Source organism: Staurois parvus, unplaced genomic scaffold (genome assembly GCF_062004578.1).
Source record: "Staurois parvus isolate SC_StPar_1 unplaced genomic scaffold, SC_StPar_1.0 ptg000818l, whole genome shotgun sequence".
Lineage (NCBI taxonomy): Eukaryota > Metazoa > Chordata > Amphibia > Anura > Ranidae > Staurois > Staurois parvus.
In genome coordinates, this window is record NW_028318614.1 from 3651783 (window position 1) to 3674564 (window position 22782).

General features: G+C 39.0%; 1 protein-coding gene across 1 annotated transcript in view; it reads right to left on the reverse strand.

The window, feature by feature from the left end:
- The window catches only part of LUZP2 (leucine zipper protein 2), a 786744-nt gene that overhangs the window by 242395 nt on the left and 521567 nt on the right, over nucleotides 1-22782 (reverse strand). The window contains exons 6-7 of the mRNA XM_089654967.1: nucleotides 22634-22696; nucleotides 18523-18585 (exon numbers count right to left, since the gene is read on the reverse strand). Coding sequence (XP_089511093.1) covers nucleotides 18523-18585; nucleotides 22634-22696 — 126 coding nt within the window. The remainder of the gene's footprint in view (nucleotides 1-18522; nucleotides 18586-22633; nucleotides 22697-22782) is intronic.

Consider the following 22782-nt stretch of genomic DNA (forward strand, 5'->3'; position numbering starts at 1 on the left):
TCCCTGAAGAGGAGGGTTTTCAGGGTGCGCCTGAAGGTGAGGAGGGTAGGTGACAGTCTGATGGATTGGGGTAGGGAGTTCCAGAGGATGGGGGAAGTCCTAGAGAAGTCCTGCAATCGGGCTTCCGAGGAGGAGACCAGGGAGCTAGAGAGTAGGAGGTCCTGTGAGGAGCGGAGGGCACGGGTAGGATAGTATTTGGGTATCAGGGTTTGGGGCGGCGTTGTGAATGGCTTTGTAGGTCAGGGTTAGCAGTTTGAATTTGATGTGTTGGGCAATCGGGAGCCAGTGAAGGGATTGGCAGAGGGGGGAGGCAGATGTGGAGCGGTTGGTGAGGTGGATGAGTCTAGCCGCTGAGTTTAGGATCAACTGGAGTGGGGATAGCATTCGTTTGGGTAGGCCAGTGAGAAGGGAATTGCAATAGTCCAGGCGTGAGATGATGAGGGAGTGTATGAGTTGTTTGGTGGTGTCTGTGGTGAGGAATGTGCGTATCTTGGAGATGTTGCGGAGGTGGAGCCTGCAAGATCTAGATAGCAGTTGGATGTGGGGTAGGAAGGAGAGGTGGGAGTCCAGGGTGACACCCAGGACTTTGGCGTGTGGGGTGGGAGAGATGGTGACTTCAAATCTTTATACATACTGTATATTTATAGACTTTATTGGACTTATAATAAGGATTTTGTTTATTTATGTTTTATTGCACTACTGAATCATTGTACATTGTTGACGATTTGTTGATTGAGTTTATTGCACAATATATAGATGGCAATAATTGATTAATCCTGTATGGTAGTGCGGCACATTTCTTTATTAATAATAATGAGGTGTAGAGTGTTCTTTTTACACGATACTGTTGCTGTGTATTTTGACATATCAGGAATTTTTGCATGCAGAAATGTAAAGTTATAAAGGTCCACTTTAATCAGTGTATTCACAGGTCAAAAGTTATTTTAACATTTGTGATGCAACACCACTATATACATAATGATCAGCGTGGAAGCAATTATTAAGATAATTTAGTCATATTTTGAAAAAGGGTTGAAGTTGTAAGTTGAAAGAATTTGCTCTTATTAAATTTTTTATAAAAAAAGACCTTCACAATATGTAGATTATTGCTAACTCTTATCAGGTTTTTCTTTTCAAAGGGAATGCAGAAAATGTTCCAGCACCTCCAGAGCTGAATGTATGTAATGGCAAGGGGTGTGATGGAGGTTATATTGATGCTGGCTGCCTGGGGTTTTGTTGTTGCTGTGGATCTATTGTTGTTAGGGGGTCAATTGTTGCTGGGAAGGATCTACTATTGAGGGAGGGGGTCTACTATTGCTTGCTGCTTGAAGGGTCCATTGATGCTGGCTGCTGGGAGATTTATTGTTGCTGGTAGGGGTTTATTGTTGCTATGGGGGTATTTTGCTGTGGGGTATTGTTGTGGTAGTGATAGTGATTTATTGTGGCATAGGGGAGTGGTGTATTGTTACTGACTGCAGAGGATTTATTAACATAATTTAGTCATAGTTTGAAAAAGGGTGGAAGTTGTAAGTTGAAAGAATTTGCTCTTATTAAATTGTTATAAAAAAAGTCCTTCACAATATGTAGATTATTGCTAACTCTTATCAGGTTTTTTTTTCAAAGGGAATGCAGAAAACGTTGCTCCGGCACTTCCAGAGCTGAATGTATGTAATGGCAAGGGGTGTGATGGAGGGTCTATTGATGCTGGCTGCTGGGGGTTTTGTTGTTGCTGGGGATCTACTGTTGTTAGGGGGTCAATTGTTGCTGGGAAGGATCTACTATTGAGGGAGGCGGTCTACTATTGCTTGCTGCTTAAAGGGTCCATTGATGCTGGCTGCTGGGAGATTTATTGTTGCTGGTATGGGTCTAATGTGGCTGTGTGGGTATTTTGCTGTGGGGTCTATTGTTGTGATAGTGATTTATTGTGGCATAGGGGAGGGGTGTATTGCTACTGGCTGCAGAGGATTTATTTTACTGCTTTTCTTGTTACCACTAACAAATTCCATGCAAAATATTGAGTGCCACACAAAATGATACTTGGATCAGTATTATCTAAAGGGGGTGGTACTGGGTTGTAGGTAGGGGGTGTAACCAAGGGATAGTGCTCCATGGTGGTTAGGGAGCGGAGACAAGAGATGACTCCAAAGCAGGATCGCCTGCGCCTATCCTTTTGAAAAAAAACAATTACAAGTCATGTTTTCAAGAAAGATATACTGCAATCTTGACGGCAAAGAAGATAGTTTAAGCTTTTACTGTTCTATGATTTAAGGGACTTCAGAGGGATGACATGTAACATTATACTTCGTGTTTTATATAGGACACCAGGTTACGAATGTCTTCAAATTATACATTTAGCATTCTGAGGTGCTAAGTGAAAGCTGAGCCTTTCACACGCCATTTTTTCTGTAATTTAATTTTCTTGGGCTGCCATGGTAACAAGCAAATAACAAGTAGGTACCTAGTACTATAGTATGCCTTAACTGACTTGTCCAAAATAATCTAAGTACATCCAAAATACATTTATAGTCACAGCTGGACTCCACTGTTATTAGACTGGCACATGCAACACCGTAAGATTACATTCGCATGGGCATTTAGCCATAGTGTGAATGGTAGCAGCAGGAATTTAGTGATTCCTGCTGCTGTTTTTGACAGATGAGTGGCTAGCTGTGGCCACCTAACCTGCACACTTCAATGACAGGTTGTTGGCAGCTGCAGCTATTAATGGCTCTTCGCACAGCTTTCAGTTACATACGCTGATTGCTGCTGGACATACTTTGTCCAAACAGCCACGAAAAGCTAACGGTTCATGCTTCTCAAAAACAGCAGCAGGAATCTGTAGAGTTGTACCACTGCCACTTGTACCATGGCAAAATGCCCGTGCAAATGTAGCCCAATAGGTGACAGTATATTTTTCTGAAGTTACCAATGTGTAGCACCCAAAAAGTAAAAAAAAAACAACAAAGGACAAGCTAAATAACGCAATCCCACAAATGTAAATTGTATGCACTGGGACAGTCTGTAAAATGTATGTAAACCCTAACAGTAAGCTAATAAGTAAGTCTCTTATTTGTTCTGTTTTGGCTTGTTAAATATGCAGTAAAAGTAAAGTGGTGAGCGGGCGACCAGATATGATTATTGCACCACATCCCTTAAAATTGCAAATATTCAGTAGAGAAGATCGGACTTTCAGGGTGCATGAACATGAATACCAAACATATAAAAAAGTTATATAATTTTTATTTTGTATTTTTTAAAAAACACAACAAAAAAAGGGGAAACAAATACAGAAACATAAAAACAAATTCAGTACTAAGAGTAAAACTAAGATTCAAACTTGATTATATAATTTTGGGTACTCCCTACATGTTTCGCCCTCACGGGCTTCTTCAGGGGCGATTTTAAACAAAATACAAATTATATAACTTTTTAATATGTTTGGTATTACACACACATATATATATTTTTTTCTCTTTCTCTTTTTTCTTTTAACAACTGTCATGTATTTACACACCAATAGCATACAGAAAAGTGCTACACAATCAAATAAATCTATAAATATTCAATTAATTCAACAATCATACAACATATATGTGTAAATAAATTATTATACTAAGCATAAAACATAAATATTACCATAGTGAAATCTAAAAAGTGTGACAACATAACCCACTGAAAAAATGTGAGTAAAAACCAAGTTCTTATATTCTTGATGGGAATAACCTCTATGAACATGCTTGGAATACAATGTCCATGAATATATGAGATATATGGCTCAAATAAAAGAGTATCCACTTGCTGCACCAACATGTGCCTCCACCCTTCAATGCTACTGCTTACCTCCAAGTGTTAAACCACACTTATGGTAAGTTCAGCTTGAGCTTTCCCAATAATATGGGTTATAATCTTGTGACAAAACCTGTCATGGGGCATAGCTATGTGACATCATCACTCTGGAAGTTCGAGGTCGACCATTTTACTCTGTTATCACGGATGGATATCTGTTCATAAGGGGGCAAATTGTATTAATGAAACAGGCTATTATTCCTGTGCACTGCTGTAGTGCATTGTTTGTGAGTAGTTTTCTGCGTATTGATTAATAAATTTATATTCATTGAGATATTACACTATGAGAGATTTTCTATTCCCTTTCCTCTATTGAATTGGCTGCTATTTGAAATATTGAGTGGCTGACAGGTGGTTGGTGCTTTTCTGGTAAAGAGTGAAAGTATTACAATATTATTGAGAAAGCTCATATTGACCTTACCATGAGCGTGGGTCAATACTTGAAGGTAAGCGGTAACATTGAAAGATGGAGGCACATGCTGGTGCAGCACGTGGATATTCTTTTATTTGAGCACATATATCACATACATTTGTGGACGTTGTATTCCATTGTAATACAATGTTCATTGCGGTTATTTACATCAAGAACAGAGGAGGTGTTTTTAAAAGGATTAAAAGGACTTGGTTTCCACTCACATTTTCTCAGTGGGTTACCTTGTCACACTTTTTAGATTTCACTATGGCATTATTCATGTGTTATGCGTTATGCTTTGTATAATAATTTATTTGCACATATATGTTGAATGATTGTTACAATTGTATATGTATAGATTTATTTGATTGCATAGCACTGCAATATATTATATTTTTGTTCTGGGTTTAGATACACTTTACTTTATATTTTAGTTGAATACACCAAACACACCTTGGTGAACCCTTACATTTGTGTTCATTCTGTTTTGCTTATCTCAAAGGCCTCCTTAAGTGCATCTTCAAATGCCTCTATTACATTTTGATTTCTATCCCCAGATACAAGAAATACTGACGAGATGGCGCAAAACTGTTTCCACTCTCTACCCTTAGAGGGTCTCACTGATTCCTTGTTTACAAGCTGCTTGCCAGAGCTGTCGCTCTTTTCCCCATGGAATATAGTCTGTTTCCTTATCACCCACAAAACCACTTAAAGAGCCTAAAGAGGATCTTCACTTTTTCCCACTAAAATACAGCTAATGTGCCACGCTCTTCTTTAAATGCTGCATAAACACATTTAGAAGGTGTCATGGTCAGGGGTCAGGCTCAGAGGCCAGTGGCTATAGCAGTGAAAAGGCTCACACAGAAACAAGCAAGATAAATATATTAGAAGATTCCCCTAGTGGTGGTGTTTGCTCATTCGAAGCCCAGGGTCGAAGCACTAACCATTCTTCACCAGAGTTCTTGATGGTGTTGATGGGTTTTGCTGCATGCTAGTGCCTGGTTATGGTCCTTAGAATTGCCCCACCAGGAGGTGAGCAAGCCAGGATGCGGTAGCAGATGTAGTAGGTAGGGATCAAGCAGAAGCATATTCAGTAAACAAGTTAAAGGTTGGTAACAAGTGGTTGCATGTTGGGATCAAGCGGAAGCACAGTCAAGGACCAGTCTAAAGGTCGATAACAAATGGTTGCCAGTTGGGATCAAGCCGATGTATAGTAAAAGAACAAGCCAAAGGTAAGTAACAAATGGTAATGAAGATGTGGACGTCACCAGGAGCATAATGAGCAAGATCCTGGTTGGAGAAGAGCACAATAATCTGACAAACAAGAAGTGCAAAAGCATGGCTTAAATAGGAAGTTCATGGCAGGAGAAAGGAGTTCAAGATTCACCAGAAAGAAGATATAAAGTCGATCAGGCAAGGCACTGTCCAGCATCTCAGGTGGCTCAGCAAGAACAGTTGCTGCTGGATGGAGTAGAGGTCTTGGGCTCAGACCCAGGTCCTGACACAAGCCCACCAGATTCAAACTTGTCCTCTTCTCTTGCACCACACTTTGCCTATAGGTCTTGTCCTATACTGCAATCTTCTTCATTTATGTAATCAGTGGGCCTGCTGTCTCTACTGGGTTCTTGTAGCTGGCCCCTTTGTGCTTGCTCATCTGTCCTGAAGCCTCCTGCGATATGTGACATGGGTATCCAAGGAGGCTGGTTGCATTCTCACCTATGTGAGGAAGGCAGATGTGCCATCTTCTTCATTAAAATGAAAAAATTGAAATTGTGTGAAAGGAAAGAGGATGGAATAGCATTATGTAAAACAGAAAATTAGAATGATGGTCCATCTTAAAGAAGGCCTTCGAGATTGGCAAGAACTGTGTTTGATTCTTCATGCTTACATCAACAGGTTTCATTTACAATTGCCCACATACTTTCAACACTCACTCCTAAAAATGGACACGTAGAACTAGGGATCCCTTTGATCAATGTACACTAACTTTCATTACACAAAGAAGGATTCCCAGACCTACCACAAAATCTTCCCAGTGTTCCTTTGTGTCTGACAACAAAAAGACAAGTTCCAACTCCAGCCTATTACAAAGGAATTCTGAAAACTTCAGTATGTGTATAAAAAGAATAGAGGAAACATATCTTGCTTCTCAACCATAAACTGAACTTTGAGGCCGTTAAAATAAGCTTTTAATACCATATGTCTCTTCATTAGATGCCTAGTGATGAGGAATGAACACACACAGAGTTGTAAACTTGTGAAAAGCATAATGTGAGAGAACAGTTATATAGCAACCAATAGAGGATTCAATTTAATGAGCCATATCAACAGAGCATTAATAGGATCTCCCAAAATGTTTTGTCATTGCGGGAGTGAGGAATAACAGCCACGGTGATTAATTGAAGAATCAATTAATCTAGAATATTTAATAATTTGTATGTATGAGGCAAAGCAATGACACACTGACTCCGACAGTGGCTGTAAATTAGTTATTTGAATTTCCACTTTGCAGGTCACGCATTTACAAGTTGAAATAGGTCACCTTAATGTAGCTCAAGGTAAAACAGCTGGGTGCATAAGCATTGGCCACATAGCCAAGACATGTTATAAGTTGTTATTGCATAGCAGGACAATAAAATGGCATAAAATATTTTTCCTTAAAGTCTACATAAACCCAAACACTGAAATCTTGGATAAACTTGAAGATGTAATGTTAATTTCAAAGGGCGTGTTAAATATTTTTTAAACCTTTCATTAGAGCCTAAAATTACCATTAAAAAATTACAAAATCAGCACAAGGGAGACTATTTTCGTTCAGAGTGATGTCTCCCTTGTCTTCTAGGTCAATAGAAATCTGTCGTCCTCTGACAACCATCCTTTCCCACCCCCATAATCTTCTGGGTAAGTGGGGGTTAACAAAACGGAGTAGTTGTTACAGGCTTTCATAAAGTGTGCCAAACTATGCCTGCTCTTTCTGCCCAGCTCCTCTATTCATACAATCCATTACTACAGCTTCTATGTATGAAAAGTGATCTATAATTGGAGGGGATGGACCTATCGGTCATCTCCCCCATTCTCCATTCATAAATCCTGTTACATTCATGACAGCTTGTGACAACTCCTCAGTTCTATAAACCCCCACCACACTGGCAGAATATGGCATTGTTGCTGGGGGGCATCAGTGGATGGAAAATTCTACTGAACTATAGAAGACAGATGCACAAAGAACACATGAAGGAAAGTATTGTTCCTTGTGCGGATTGTTTTTTTTTTGTAAACTTAGGATTTAAAGTGTATATACGCAAAACCTTTTATACCGGGGATAGATAGTGAAGGGTTAAAACCCTTTGTCGGTTTATTTTTTGCTGTTGCATGCCATTGGGAAAATGTCTCTTTATTTCTTATCTCAGAGATAGAGAGATAAAGAAATAAAGAAATTTAGAAGAAAACTCCTAAAGTGCGGGGGATAGCCCCTATACCAAATGCACCCATTGGAAGTTCCTTCTTGTATCTTATTCAGGGGAAATTGTACAATATTGAATTTCCACTCATTTTCTATTTACATGAAAATGGTCACCAGTATGAATAGAGTGGTGAATCTCCTCAATGGGGACACATTCTACAAGAAAAACTTGCCAGATACGCTGAGCCTTCTTCACACAATCCAAGACTAAAGAAAAAGTTTTGACTTGAGATACAATTTAATATATCTGTCTTATTAATAATGTCAGTGTCTCACTGCAAAAATTTCCCTTCATTTACTGCTCTAGAGATGCTACTGGAAGTCAGAGAAAATCTCTACATGGTGAGAACAATTCTTCTCCTAGATAGTTGTTATCAGAACAGGTATTCCCATTGGAAGATTTTTCCTCATCTCTAGGTTTGGTGGTGCAAAATTTTGAATTTCCCATCACTGGATCCCCTTAACACTCTTCATGATGTAGGAGAGCTGAACCTCATGGAGATGTGTTATAATATTGTGGATGAGTTATGCAGGGGGGTGGTGCTGCCCCCTGGAAGAAGGGACGCTGGTTGTTCTGTTCTGGTTCCTGTGTGGTGATTGCACTGAGGAGGTTTCTGAGGGGCACCAGGGCTTGGCAGAAGAACGGACTCCAGGAAGGGTGTGACAGTGAGTCTCTTTCCTTCTCTTTTGGGGGGGAACCTGTGAGCGGCAGGCAGGTTGGGGGCCGGCTGGGTGGGCAGGCGGTGGGGCGGCATATTTTTTGTGTTACCTAGGGCAGCATAAAACATAAATACACTACCAGATTTATGGTCCTAGTAGTAACTCACCAGCAATTGTGGGGTCAGGGGAGTTTACTAAAATATTGAAAGGATGGGAGCACCACACCAGCTTATATATTCCCCTAAAAGATTTTACTTTTCAACATCCGCACTCCCACTTCTTCAGTTCTGAAAACTAGATGATGTAGGTGCCTGGATTGGATCCCCTCAACAGGGACACAAACAGCAAAACATAAATACTGTGATAGAGGTTACAATCCCTTCATACTCTATCAAAACCTAAAAGGTTTTGGCTATACATACACACAAATAATGGTTGTACCTTTTTAATCCAAACATCTACCACACCACCAATCAGAAACCAATATTCTTAACAGTAATAAATCACCAAGCAGTCACATAAAAAGCAGACCCGATAGAAAATTATTAACCTGTAAAGAATAGTGAGTCAATTACAGATGTCCATAGATGTCATGTGGCCTCTAAATTATTATGATTATTATTATACAGTATTTATATAGCAAAAAAAGGTTTGCTCAGCACTGTACATTATAGTGGGGGATAGTACATTAAACAATACAGTAACAAACTATACGAGGGGTTCGAGGGCTCTGCTCTTTCGAGCTTACAATCTAGGAGCATCATTGCATATACAGTAAATCAAGTATGGCTTTAAAATGATCCACTCAGTATGTGCCACATTGTGGAGAGGCAATAGTGTGTTTCCATTTACCACATACCGGTAACTGATTTTTGCAAGCTTACACACTTATAATTTAAATTTCTATCGTATGAATCTACTAGTTCAGGCTCTACTGAATCACTTTTTTTTTCTATTGCAGTCATCTTTCAAAGTGTATATAAACCCAAAACAAAATGGTTGTTTATTGAAGCTTACCTTTATTCTTGTTTCATTGTCATTTTTCAACATTTTTGTTATGACTTCTTTCTTTATTTTCACCTGGTAATCATGTGAATAAAAAGCTTATGTTTCTTGGGTGGTTACACTCACTCCTTCACTGTATCTGTGAAGGGAGCCATGGTTGTCACACAGGCTACTTTCCTGATGTGGACTACAAAAAAGGTCTTCCTCCACCCATCTCCATTTCATGGGGGAAGGAAAATTAGTATTTTAAAAAAGACAGCCTGGAAGATGGATAACTTTCTTTGTAGTGTAGCCTCCCTAGAGGTCTGATTATGTCCATATTTCTGTGCTCAAAGCGGTACTTTTTTTGCATGGAAATATGTATTTTTTTTATTGTAGGCCTGTGATTTTTAGGAATAACTCACTGAAATCTGTCCAAACAAGAGTCTAGTAAATATCCCGGGTATGTTAAAATTTGAAACACAAAATCATAAATTATTATTTAATAAATAATCATAAAAAATTATATTATAATAATAATAAATTTAATTAAATAATATAATCAAACCAAAAACACTGAAATGTGAAATATAGCGTCAAATTCGCACATCGCTGAGCAAAGTCGCAAAATCGTTTTCAGTGTCTGATGATGAATTTCCCTACGAATCATTATCACTCAATTCTGCAAGTGGTTCTGATTTACTATCGCTGTTCTCTAGCTGGTCTAAAACTGCTTTTGACCTAAAGGGACGCTTTTTGGATGCCATGGACGTTTCTCAGTTTCCAGGCAGAAAGAACAGTAAAAATGCAGACAGGGCACAGGACAAAGCACTCGGGACAAAATGTATGTGAAATGGTTTGATACAGTAATGTTTTACTATGTGATTTTAGTGAATTTAGTGAATGTAATTTTTACAACTTTCAAATTTCCCGCCGTTCCATCCCCCGTACGTCCCGATGCCGCAGGGAACGGAACCCAGAAGACAGATGCCGGGATTGGCCAAAGGACATTGCCGGGGACACTGCAGGAGGGACATCGCGGGAGCGCTGGACAAGGTAAGTGCAGAAGAGATCCCGGAGCAACGCTGCAAGGTATTCCCCAGTGTACTGTAGCTCAGGGTTACCGCTTGTGGTGCTGAAACTTTACTCCGAGCTACACTCAGGAATACCGCCAGGGGGGTTAAAGTGGCTGTAGAGCCTAAACTTTTTTTTTACCTTAAAGTGGTTGTAAACCTCAGATATGATGTATGAACAAAGCATATCCCTCTATAGTGTGTACTTTTCTCTATCCAGAGCACTAAGTGTCATTTTTGTCTGCTGCTATCTGTTTGATTTGCCTCTGACAAGTTTTCCTGGTGCTAAGATAAAAATGGTGAAAGGGGAGGGCACAGCCTGTCATTGACAGCCTCATCTCTGTTCCTGTGAGCTGTATGGAGGGAGGTGTGTCTCTTTCCTCCAATCAGCTATCAGAGCTTTCCTCACTGAGCTCTGCAGTGTGCAATTTCATCTCTCTGCCTCCTTTTTTCTGGAATATTAGAGAATTTTTGTAAATTCCTCATTTTTAACTGACTGCAGGTAGACAGGTGCAATGTAGGATGATTTGTTTCACCTCTATGTATCACCTGAGGATAGTCATTTCACTGGGTGTATGTAAGGGTTAATGCATTCCCTGTATTAGGATAAAAACGATTTCAGTATGTTTATTGCCCCCTCACTCCCCTTATACTTACCTGAGCCCGATCTCGATCCAGTGCTGTGCCAGTCTGCAGTGGATTCCTGTGGTGGCACACCGAGAAGAGGAGGAACCAGCAGTGCTGGCAGAGGACCCGAGAAGAGGATGTTCAGGGGCTGCTCTGTGCAATAACATTGTACATCACATTTGTTATTTTTTAAAAATTAGACTTTGCAAACGCTTTAAGTTCAGTTAACAGGAAGTGACAACTAATCAGCCTGTATTTTCTGTACTTGCTAAAAAGTTCTTAGCCTGGAAAGCGAAAACTAATACAGCTACCTAAGTTGCAATATATAACATGTTTGTCTCTGAGTTTAGATACTTTTTAAGTTTGCTTCTTGTTGTTTGCAGTAACTTGACAGAATATTACAGGCTAATAGTTCCATTAAAACAGACATTGGTTATCTTGTGGATTGGCAATCTAGAGACTAGAGCTGATTGAACACCTAAAGTTCAATCAGTTGTTGTTTAGTCCTACTTTTAAAACATTTGCTAACTTTATAAATTGGGAATTTACAATCCAGAAGTCCCTTTTAAGCTAATAAAAATCCGAGCAAGGTCCCAAAAAAGTATTATAGAGAAGAAAATTGTTGCAAAATTATGCAGAATGGTTTGGGAAACTTCTGGCAGCCTGCTCCATGATATGATGGAACCAAAAACAGAATGACCATCTTTCTTTAAGAAAAATTCAACCAGGAATGCTACAATAGAAGGGTGGAACTGGGTGGCACTGGCAGTAAGGCTTAGGGTACCCAGGCAATAGCAGAAGGTATATGATAGAAACAATGTATGGAGCAGACTTTGGTCTCTGTCTCCCAAAAGACTTTTGGGAATTTTAATTGCCAAACATATCACTTAAATTCCCATTTGGCCAACAACATAATGAAAATTGTTCCATGTCTCAAGGTCATCTGAATTTTGGGACCAACTCTACGAGAGACTGTGATATGAAGTCAGAGAACAGACATTAAATAACAACTTGGCAAAGATGATGCTGATGGAAGAGGAAGAGAAAGTGCTGCATGACATTCATTGACATACTCGCTATAATATTTTATTACAGCCTTAACTGACATTAGGGTGTAGATGATCACATAAATTATTTTTTTTTAATAACATATAAGCTTGAATTTTGCCCTTTTGGCCTACAGATTTTTTTTTTCATGTATATTGGAATATACGTCATCCTTCTTTGATCATAGCACCTACTTTTAGAGCACTAATTATGTAAGCAGTACAAAAGACATTCTGCGCAATCTATACATATCATTAAAACTACAGTCCGATCACAGCTTACTAGTCATACAGGGCAGAGTTTTATGGATTGAGCTCTTGTAAAGTAGTGTAATTAATTCAAATGAAGTCCATTTCAAGAAGCAAGAGTTGCCTATTGTCATATATTCAGTGAGTCTTTGTAAAAAAGAGATCTGTACGTGCCTCTCTGACTTGTTTTCCAACACTTTGGAAAATCATTCTGCTTTATTTCACTCTCTTTTTTATCTCCATGTTGACTCCTGACATTTTTTTTTTTTTGCTTTAAACCTATTATATATTGTACAATATATCATTTGGGGTTACAGTTACAAAATGATTATAACTATCGCATCCTTCATATCACCACGAACTGCAGATCGTTTAGAGCACCAAATGCATTACCTGTATTATGATATTATAGAACAGAAGCTTTGTTTATTCTGTACAAACACAATCTCTGTTTGCACCACAATCCCCCCCCCCCCCTCCACCTTCCCCCCTTTTAATATCTGATTTCAGTGTGCAGCTCCACATGCGCATTTGTGGTACATTTTTGTCACCTTTGCAGTGAGTGTTTAGGCATTATTTATGTTTTTGTGACTGAGTGGCATTTCTGTGCATTTGTGTGGTGTGTTCAAACATGGCAGGCATTATAGGGCATTTACGTGTGAAAAATGCAGCATGCTGTTTTTAAATGCACACTGCACTACATCTGGTGTACACAAGCCCTTAGTCACTTCACTTACCTATGAAGGTATGTCCCACATAGGGCAGGCAGCTGGATCTTGGGGAAATCTTCACTGCAAGGATGCCTGTCCTCTTCCTGTCATCAAACTTCTGGTTTGATGGGTTAACAGATTCTGGTTTTCAGGCAGAACAGCCGTACAGATGGTTCGATGGGGATATGCCCCCTCTTTCCTCCTCTCTTATGGGAAAAGTTATTTCACTGATTACACTGGGGAGAGAATCCTGTGACTGATCAGGCTCTCCTTCATTCACAGATCAAGTTATAATCACTGTAATCAGTAAAATAACTTTTCTCACTGGAGGAGGAGGAGGAGGAGGATGGAGGGAGTGTTTCCCCACTGGACCATCTGTACTGCTGTTCTGCCAAGAGACCCAAATCTGTTAACTATTACAGTTCTGCAAATTCAGAGACAGGAAGAGGACAGGCATCCCTGCAGTGAAGATTTCTCCAGGACCCAGCAGCCTGCATAATGTAGAACATACTTCATTACAGGTTAGTGATCTGACTAAAACTGTAGAGATTTTTTTTTTAACTAAACTTCAGTTTTAGGTAAAAGATAAGCAAAATAAAGTGTATGTAAAGCCAAAGTATTTTTTGTTGCTTTGGACAGTGTATGGAATGAGAAACAACCACTCTCAGTTTATATTTTTGCTGTCTTTAAAGCATTGGGGAAATATACCTCAACTTCTTGTCACAGAGGCCCAATAGGAAATCTCTAGACAGCTGTCCCTGGGACGGGTGTCTCATTGTTCTGCAGACAACTCTACAATTTTGAATCACAAATAAATTGTTCTAGATAAACAAACTATATGATACTGTGAAAAAGCTGCTATTTCAAAGGCAAACACAACTCCCCAAAAATGATACTATAATAAAAAAGACAGACTTGAGTATAAACGAAAAAACAATATATCTATAAGGTGAATTACATAAAATTAACTTATAATGGAATTTTATTACTGGAATGGAATAAATGAAAGTCCAAAAAGAGTTTTGTGATTTTTTCTTTGTCCATTATACAAGATTCACCCATTGAAAAAAACACGAAATGATCCACCACCTGATTCTAGGAACAACTCATCACAGTTGTTTGACCTTTTAATTACAGAAGGTCAAACGGTGCAGGATTTTATCTTTGAAATCCAGATATAGCCTCCAAGCATTTAAAGCATTCAGCTTAATTTTCAAGATCAAAGGATAATATTGCACTTAATTTAACAAAAAGTAGCCAAACAAGAAACAAGAACATAGCATACAATTAAAACAGACAGATCCAATGACATATAACAAGTTAATCAAGCAATACTGTATGTATATCACATAATGCACTACATTCCTCTGCCAACTCCACAGACTGGCTTACACTCCTGCTGTTTGTGGTGCGCTCACTCACATCCTATACTCAATTGGCCTGATCATGTTGTTCAGTGGGATAAGTGCTATGGAAACAGCATCTCCTATGTAGCTCCCCCCTATATGTTTTCATCACAAGACTTCATCATGACCATATTTGGCCAATACCATTACCTAGCATCCACAGGCCATTTCTTTACATCCAGTACCCGGAATCCATGGCTGGTTTGTTGACAAGCAGAGCAAGTCAGGGATCTGCCATTTAGTGCTGGTTGCACTACTATTGCAAAATAACAGATCCCTGGCTAGCTTTTGTTTGTAAATAATTAGAGGGTATTCAACATTTAGCATCAGTAGTGCTAGCATGGTGGTAGTGTTAGTGCAATGGTAGTAGAGTGGTAGCACTGTGGTAGTTTGGCAGTAGTGTTATTGCCACTAAATGACAGATCCCTAGCTAGTCTGTTTACAAACATCAGTTGGATCTGCCATTTTTTGGAAGTAGTATGACAGGTCAACATCATCAGGCAACAGGTTTTAGTAGAAACATTGGGAAACATCCTTGGGCAGCAAGTTGTGATTGATGAGGATCAATGTAACTGGATGACGTGAATGTTGTTTGCTTTACTCATTCACTTGGGGGGGGGATTATGGGGGCTCCATTCTTTTATAGAAAGCTTCCAGACTCCGATAAGTCCACCTTGCAAACTTCCATATTCCTTTTGAGGGACAGGATGTGGGGAAGTGGCCCTTGTCTGCTCAACATAGCGACAAGGTGCCTTTCAAGAGGCAAGAGTCTTTGCATTTGTCCCCCCCATGCAGGTTACCCTACCAATGCTGAAGGTATGTGACCTGATATAATTCGGGGAAAGGGGGTGCATGCTCACTGCTATCCCTTTCTGCCCATATGCCTGCGTAAGGGTCTGGTGTGAATTTTGAGATTCAACTCACATAGATTTTAATAGGGTTTAGCATTATGTTTGGGGTTTGTAGACTTTAGGCCAGGTTCACCAAACCTCCTGTAAACTATGAACATTTGAAAATTCATCCATAGTGATCGAGGGTAGGTAAGCCAGTGAACACAAACTGGCACATTATGTTTCTTGCTATGAATTGAGCTCTAACTGACTGAAGACCTTGAGCATATAACATATACCCAAAAAACGTCAGCTTTCCTTCCCTCCCATGCCACAGCTGTTCTGCCCAATGAAATCACCATGATCACCTGTCTGTTTCAACAACTGGGGTTCCACTGCATGTCTTATGAATGCTGACAGTGGTTCCATGATAAACGAAACCTAAAACCAAACTTGATTCATACAGTATGTTGTTACAATATTGTTGATGCAGTCTATTTTGAGAACTACTACTACTACTACTACATGCAGATCAAATGAGTGCTCTTTGATCTACACATGTCAGCACCAGCAGTGAAGTTATAGGGCAGTTATAGTCAGTCTCTCTTGATGAGAGCCTGTGACAGCCCCCTAACTGTATTAACCATTACCAAAAGATTATGACGGTGAGGGTGGGGGAAGATAGGGGCAGATGACGATTTCAACTAAAAGAAGAGGAATCAGCACAAGGGATACATCCTACTGATTGTAAGTTATCTCCTTTCTCGTATTATTCTATTTTTAATTTCAGCTACATTTAGGCTTCAAAATGTCACTTAATACTCTATTTTAAATTACATATTAATCCATCATATTGTCCAAACCACAGTCACTTATTACAGACTGCAAATGCCTTTAACATACCATTCTGTGGCTTATCTATGTTATCTCTGTGCATTCTCCACTGTTTGTACCATACACTCCCATCTGCAGAAGTTTCAGCAAGGCAGTTTAAACATTTCTATTTGAGGATATGCTGGCTGACTCTACTATTTCCTTTAGTTTATATTTATTCATTTCTTTATTTCTTTATTTCAGGTACTTATATAGTGCCGTCCATTTACGCAGCGCTTTACATATATATTGTACATTCACATCAGTCCCTAACCCTCAAGGGGTGTACAATCTAACTCACATTCATACATACACATACTAGGGCCAATTTAGACAGGATCCAATTAACCTACCAGCATGTTTTTGGACGGTGGGAGGAAGTTGGAGCACCTGGAGGAAACCCACGCAAGCACAGGGAGAACATGCAAACTCCATGCAGGAGGCGCCATGGTCGGGAATCGAACCCATGACCCAGTTACTGCAAGGCAGATGTGCTAACCACTAAGCCACTGTGCCGCCCCATATATGTGATGTAATTACCAATTTTCACAATTATGTAATGTAATTTTGTAAAACTTAATGCCCGTCCTACATATTTAGGTGTAATAATGTCCAATAAGTACATTGATCAACATTTAAAATGTTGCTTGTGTAGAAAATTAGACATAGTACTGAATTAATTTTTAGCAATCTAGCAGTGATTTGTGATTGGTTGTCATACATTTGAGAACACTATTGCAACTTTTACTGGACACTTTAGAAAACCCATTAGTAGAGTATCTTGTGCTATCAGATTAAACCCTTTGCTAAAACCATCCTAATATATTTTTTTTTAATTTAAAATATTCTCACACTAATGCAATAAAATATCAGAACATCAAAAAAACACAATATAAACCATTTTTCCTAAATTTCTCAGAAATCAAATGGCATATATACTGTAAATGGCCCTACACTGAGTGCAAAAACATCATTCTACATGACAGAAACAATACGCTACGAAAAAAATATCTACAGCTTCTTACTCTATGTTTAAAGTTATTTTATAGATTAAAGGAACCCAACCTCATATCTTTTTCCTCTACCTGTTCCCCTCTTTTATTTTCTTCTATTTTTTTTCTCCTATTCTCTTTCTATTTCTTTTCTTTCAGCCTTATTCCTTTGCCTTTTACATTTCAAAACAATGTATTGATCCCTAGAGTGGCTTTCAGTGTGCTGACTGCAACCCTTTCCAAAGGAAACTTCCTTGTTTATCACTCCCCAACCTTTGACTTATTTAAGTCCTGGAGCTATTCTTTTCTCTAATCACTTGAATGATTCACACTTGCTATAACTGTTTACACAACATATGTTTCTTAAGCCTTTCTGAGCCTTGTTTAACAATTTTTTTCTCCTGGTGTATTTTTCTTGTTTCTTATCCAAATGTAAAGCTGAACTCCAGGCAAAAAGTAAATACGAAACTGGAATACATTTATGTCAATGGATTTAACTATTAAAAGTTTTGTGAATCTTTTCAGCAGATCTTGTAAAGACACAATAGAAGCAAAAGCACACTGATTGGGCCAACTATTTGATTTCCCAGTTTGTAAAAATCTTCCTTACAACAGAGCCCCAGATAAGTAATGGTTCTTCCTCTCCTACTCTAAGTACTGCTATGTAGATGATTACTCTACATGAGTCTGAGATCACGTCAGTTAACTATACTTCTTCTATGCTTTGCCTAAATGCCAAATCATTCAGAATTAGGCTTCTGTGGTGGTAATGTTGTCCAACCCCCAACACATTCTAATTGACCCAGCCCTATTGTGGGCTATCTCACTAGCCAAAAAGAATATATGGAAAGCATGAATGCAATATGGGCAAGCTTTACCTTACTAGAGGTGTAGCAGCTTTGCCTAATTATTTGGGCCTTCAGGTACCTGCATCTTGTACTTGTCAATACGTTTTTTGATTTTGTTAAAATTAGTCTCTTTAATAAATCATTTGAATAAAAAGGTAGGACCATTTTTCCAAATTCATTTACATTTCCATCCTCAGTGTCTAAAAAAAATACACTATTTTTTTGCCGATGCTAAATGCCTGCTTATGCTCTTAGACATTGCTGCCTGTCCAAACAGGCTTTCTAGCTATGGTACAAACCCATAAGATATTTCCATAATCTGCGTAGAAAAATACCCTTTTTACATACATTTTTCAATAGCCTAACTGAATCACTGAATTTGAATGTGAAATCTGTGTATTCCTATAGATCTATGGACCCTGGGATACTTCCCACATATTCTTTTATCTACTGTTGGGCAATAGACATAATACTTAATCTTACTCTAAAAAAGGTTAACTTACCTTAGAAACTAAATCCTTCTTCCCATACCGAAGCTCTTTTAGCTGGGCCTGTATGCGTTTTGACTGCATAATGAAAGAAAAATGACATCATCAATAAACTAAATTCTGTGTAAACATAAACTTAGATATACTACTCAGTGTAACAATAGGTCAAGCTTTTTTCCAACCTACCGATCAACCAACATATACAATCATCTTAGTGAAATTACTTTTATTTGAAAAACGAAAAGCAATATTGCTCTGACAATATTTCTTCTGAGTATTAGAAATTCATAGACACAGGAATGAATGACTGACTAAAAGTAGAGTGACAAATTCTTTCCATTCAGTGCTGTCTTTGTGGAAATCTTTTTCAATAATTTATATGCTAATAGAAATGCACTGGCTTATCCAGACTATGATCTAGTAGTTGGATTTTGTATAACAATCATTTCTCCTTTATGCTAGAGTGTTCAGATATAAGAACACCCTGTGAGCCAATATAGAAATACGAGTTGTTGGCTTTATTTATGTTAGGACCTATCTTTATGCAAGGCCTTTTTGGCCTCTAACATATACAGCCTTATTCAATAAATGTTTGCAAAGAGTTAAGGGGGTTAGTGTACTTTTAGTGTGCTATCCTTTCTGCTCCTCCCGCCCCTCTCCCAGAGGTTTGGTTAAAGTTTATATTTACCTATAACACCACTTATGCAAGATCTTTGTTGTGCCACCTGCTTGGTGCCAATGACATTTGCCCTGAACTTTTGAAAAATGTAGCACAGAGATACCCACGCATGCACACTGTGTACCCAATTAACTTTAGCGAAAAGCTTATCTTGTGCCTGTCATTCTGTTGATGGACTTTCCATTAAAGTTAATGGATTCCACTGTGTATATTCAAAGGTAACGCTATGCAGAATTTTGATGAGCTAAGGGGAAAGACTTTGTGACACTGGTCAGGTACTACAGGGAGAAAGATATCATGGCACTGGTCAGGTAGTACAGCAAAAATCTCACAGAAGCAAAGTTATGTGTAAGTAGAAGATGGCCAAGCTACCTAAAAGGGTAAGGAAACAGAAGAAGATAGGTACATTCATGTTTAAAAAGGAATTTATCCCTAACAAAAGAAATGTGATAAAATATTATGCTGAAAAAAAGATCAATACTACTTACTTGTCCAGTGCATAGTGAGTCCCTTACTTGAGGCACAGTGCCTGAAGGATCTTCAGCATTCAACATATAGGATGCTGAACTGTGTCAGATACCTAACGCTCCATCAGGGCTCTATCTACCATCCTCTACACCAGGGGTATTGAATTAAGATTCAAGGAGGTCCGGTCACTAAAATTTTCTTCTGGCTGAGGTCCGAATAGGGTGTGCCCATCAGTGCCACCTTATATTAGTTGTTGCCATCAGAGTGCAACTTTACAGCATGTATTCCCATCACATCAGGTGTGCCCATCAGAGTGCTCCTTTACATCAGGTATCCCCATCACATTGCCACCTTACATCAGGTATTCCCGTCAGATCCCCCTTACACTCAAAGTACCCCTTTCTATCATATTTTTTCATCAGAGTGCCCCTTTACATCACATTCCCCATCAGAGTGCCCCTTTCCATCACATGTGCCCATCAGAGTGGCCCTTCCCACAGTATATGCCCATTTGTGCCCCTTAACATAAAATGTGCCCGTCAGAGTGCCCCTTAACATGAAATAAGGGACATACAGGTCCACTCACACTACATTTTCATCATGGACCCCCAGTTTTTGGTATATGTGTCAGAACCAATTTTCACTTCTCTCAGTTAAGCACAATTATACAATCAGGCACTACTGTACTAGGCATTACTCCAGAAACACAGAGAGAGAGAGACAAGATATAGAGATATATAAGCCCGTAGAAGGAGATTAAATCTCGCAACTGCAACATAATACTTATCCTGGGAGCTGTAACTTTACTACAGCCCAGGGGCGGACTGACAATACATGGGGCCCCCGGGCAATAGGGGATCATGGGGCCCCTGTGTCCTTGCCCAAACTCAAAAAAGCCTATGAAAAAGGTACCAGGGGCATCTCATGGGGCGCCCTACTGACCCCAGGCCCTCAGGCAGTGCCCGAGTTTCCAAATGGTCAGTCCGCCCCTGCTACAGCCATCAAATATCAGAATACTTAATGCAAAAACAAGCATTGAGTGAGTGTATGCATTATTGGGAAGGAAGATATACTATCGGACTATACTGTGAGCTCTGTCTGAATGTTTCTATGCGTTGTACTTTGCCATAAACCTTTTGGAAGACTGGGTTGTTACAGACTCAGCTACTTCACTTGTTAATGTGAACTGGTAGGTTCCTAATTTGCACTGTAGGATTTCATTGCTGGGGTAGGACTTACCATTTGCTGGACAGATAAGTATTACTGATCTTCTTTTGCAGGGTGATTTTTTTTACACATTTTTTTTTATTGGAGACAGAGTTATTTTAAACATTTCTTCATCAAATGGTTAAAACTAGGCAGTTCAATTTAAATACTCTATTTCATGCACTTCAGTGTTTAATAATAATTTTTCACAATATCATTCATATTATCGTCATAATAGAGTGATTTCTCAAGCTTTAGGGTGGTGGTGCACTTTTCAAACAGATCATCAAATCCCTGAGACCATATTAAACAACGTTTTTTCATGTATGTATATTCAATGAAGAAATACATGCAGGACAAGGTGACAGTGTCTCTAAAAAGGGCACCAACCTTTTTGGTACTTCAAAACTGGCAAGAGTATTCAACACTTCTGAGTATAGTAGAGTATGTGACTGCTCCCCTATAATGGTGTCCAAGCATAGCAACCAATTACTAAGCTCAAAGACTGGTACATGATTGCAAGAGTGACATCACTGCTTCTTGTGTTATTAAAAAAAAATATCAGCACAAGAAGCTGTGATGAAGTGCATAAGGGGGTTTGGGAATGGGGTTTGGGAACACCCTTTCCAGAGACAATAGGGTTGATTTACTAAAGACAAATAGACAGTTGCAGTTGTACTCTGCAAGGGCATTTGCTCCAGAGCTTAGTAAATGAGGTGGAGGTTTGTTGACTTCCAACATTCAATCATGTGGGCAGAACAGCTAAATGGTTAGCACTTATGCCTGGCAGCACTAGAGTAATTGATTTGAATCCCAACCATGGCACCACCTGCCTGGAGTTTGCATGTTCTCCCTGTGCCTATGTGGGTTTCCTCCAAAACTCCAAAGACATGCTGCTAGCTTAATTGGATCATTTCTAAATTGGCCCTAATATGTGTATGTATGAATGTTAGTTAGGGATCTTAGACTGTATGCTCCTTGAGGGTTAGGGACTGATGTCAATGTACAATATATATGTAAAGCATTGGTTCAACTGATGGTTCTATATAAGTACCTATAATAATAATGTGACATTTTTTTCCAGGCATGCGAATGGTATTCTTTGCAAAGTGAAGCTTCACCTCATTTACTAAGCTCTGGAGCTTAGAGTGCAACTGCACTTGCAAAGTGCACAGTCTATTTGTTAATCCCAATGTAATTTTGCCCTGCATGGTCAGGGTGATCATGTCTCTTTAAAAATCATAAAAAGTCACACAATCAAGTTTTTACTTCAGACAGTGTATTTAAACTAAGGTAGCACTAGAAAGTATAGAACATTTCTGTGACCTGCACCCATGTTGATTCTATAAAGAAGAATTTCCCAAAAGAGACTTTAATAAAAAAGGGTGGGGAAGAGCTTCCAGTTGTGATACTGGAAGGTTGCAGCACTTAGCAGGGGGTAAAACCCCATTTATTTAGTTAGCTAGATGCTACCCCAGTTTGAAAAATATGTTTACAGTGGAGTTGCACTTTAACACATTCAACATTCATTGCAAGCATTGCACTTGCCTTATAAAATGCTTGCCTTTTAGCAGACATTTGTATCAATGTCAAAAGACAGAGCTGTACATCTACTTACTGTTCTAATACAATGTACCACTTGAACATCGACACAGAGGAATGTCAAGTGTGATGAAGAATGCATTACTTATATTTTCATTCAGAATCTCTAGGCCAGATCCCTTCATAAGCATTTCAGTTAGCATTTAGCCATTTAAAGAAAGTCTTACTCACTTCTTCAGCTCGGAGACCACACAGCTTGTTTCCAGATAGTAGTTTGTTCTTCAGGCTTTTATTCTGATTAAAGAATAAGAAAGAAACTACTCAGACCATAGTTGTAAATTGCCCATTTTGATACTTAAAGCTGAATTCCAGCCATATGT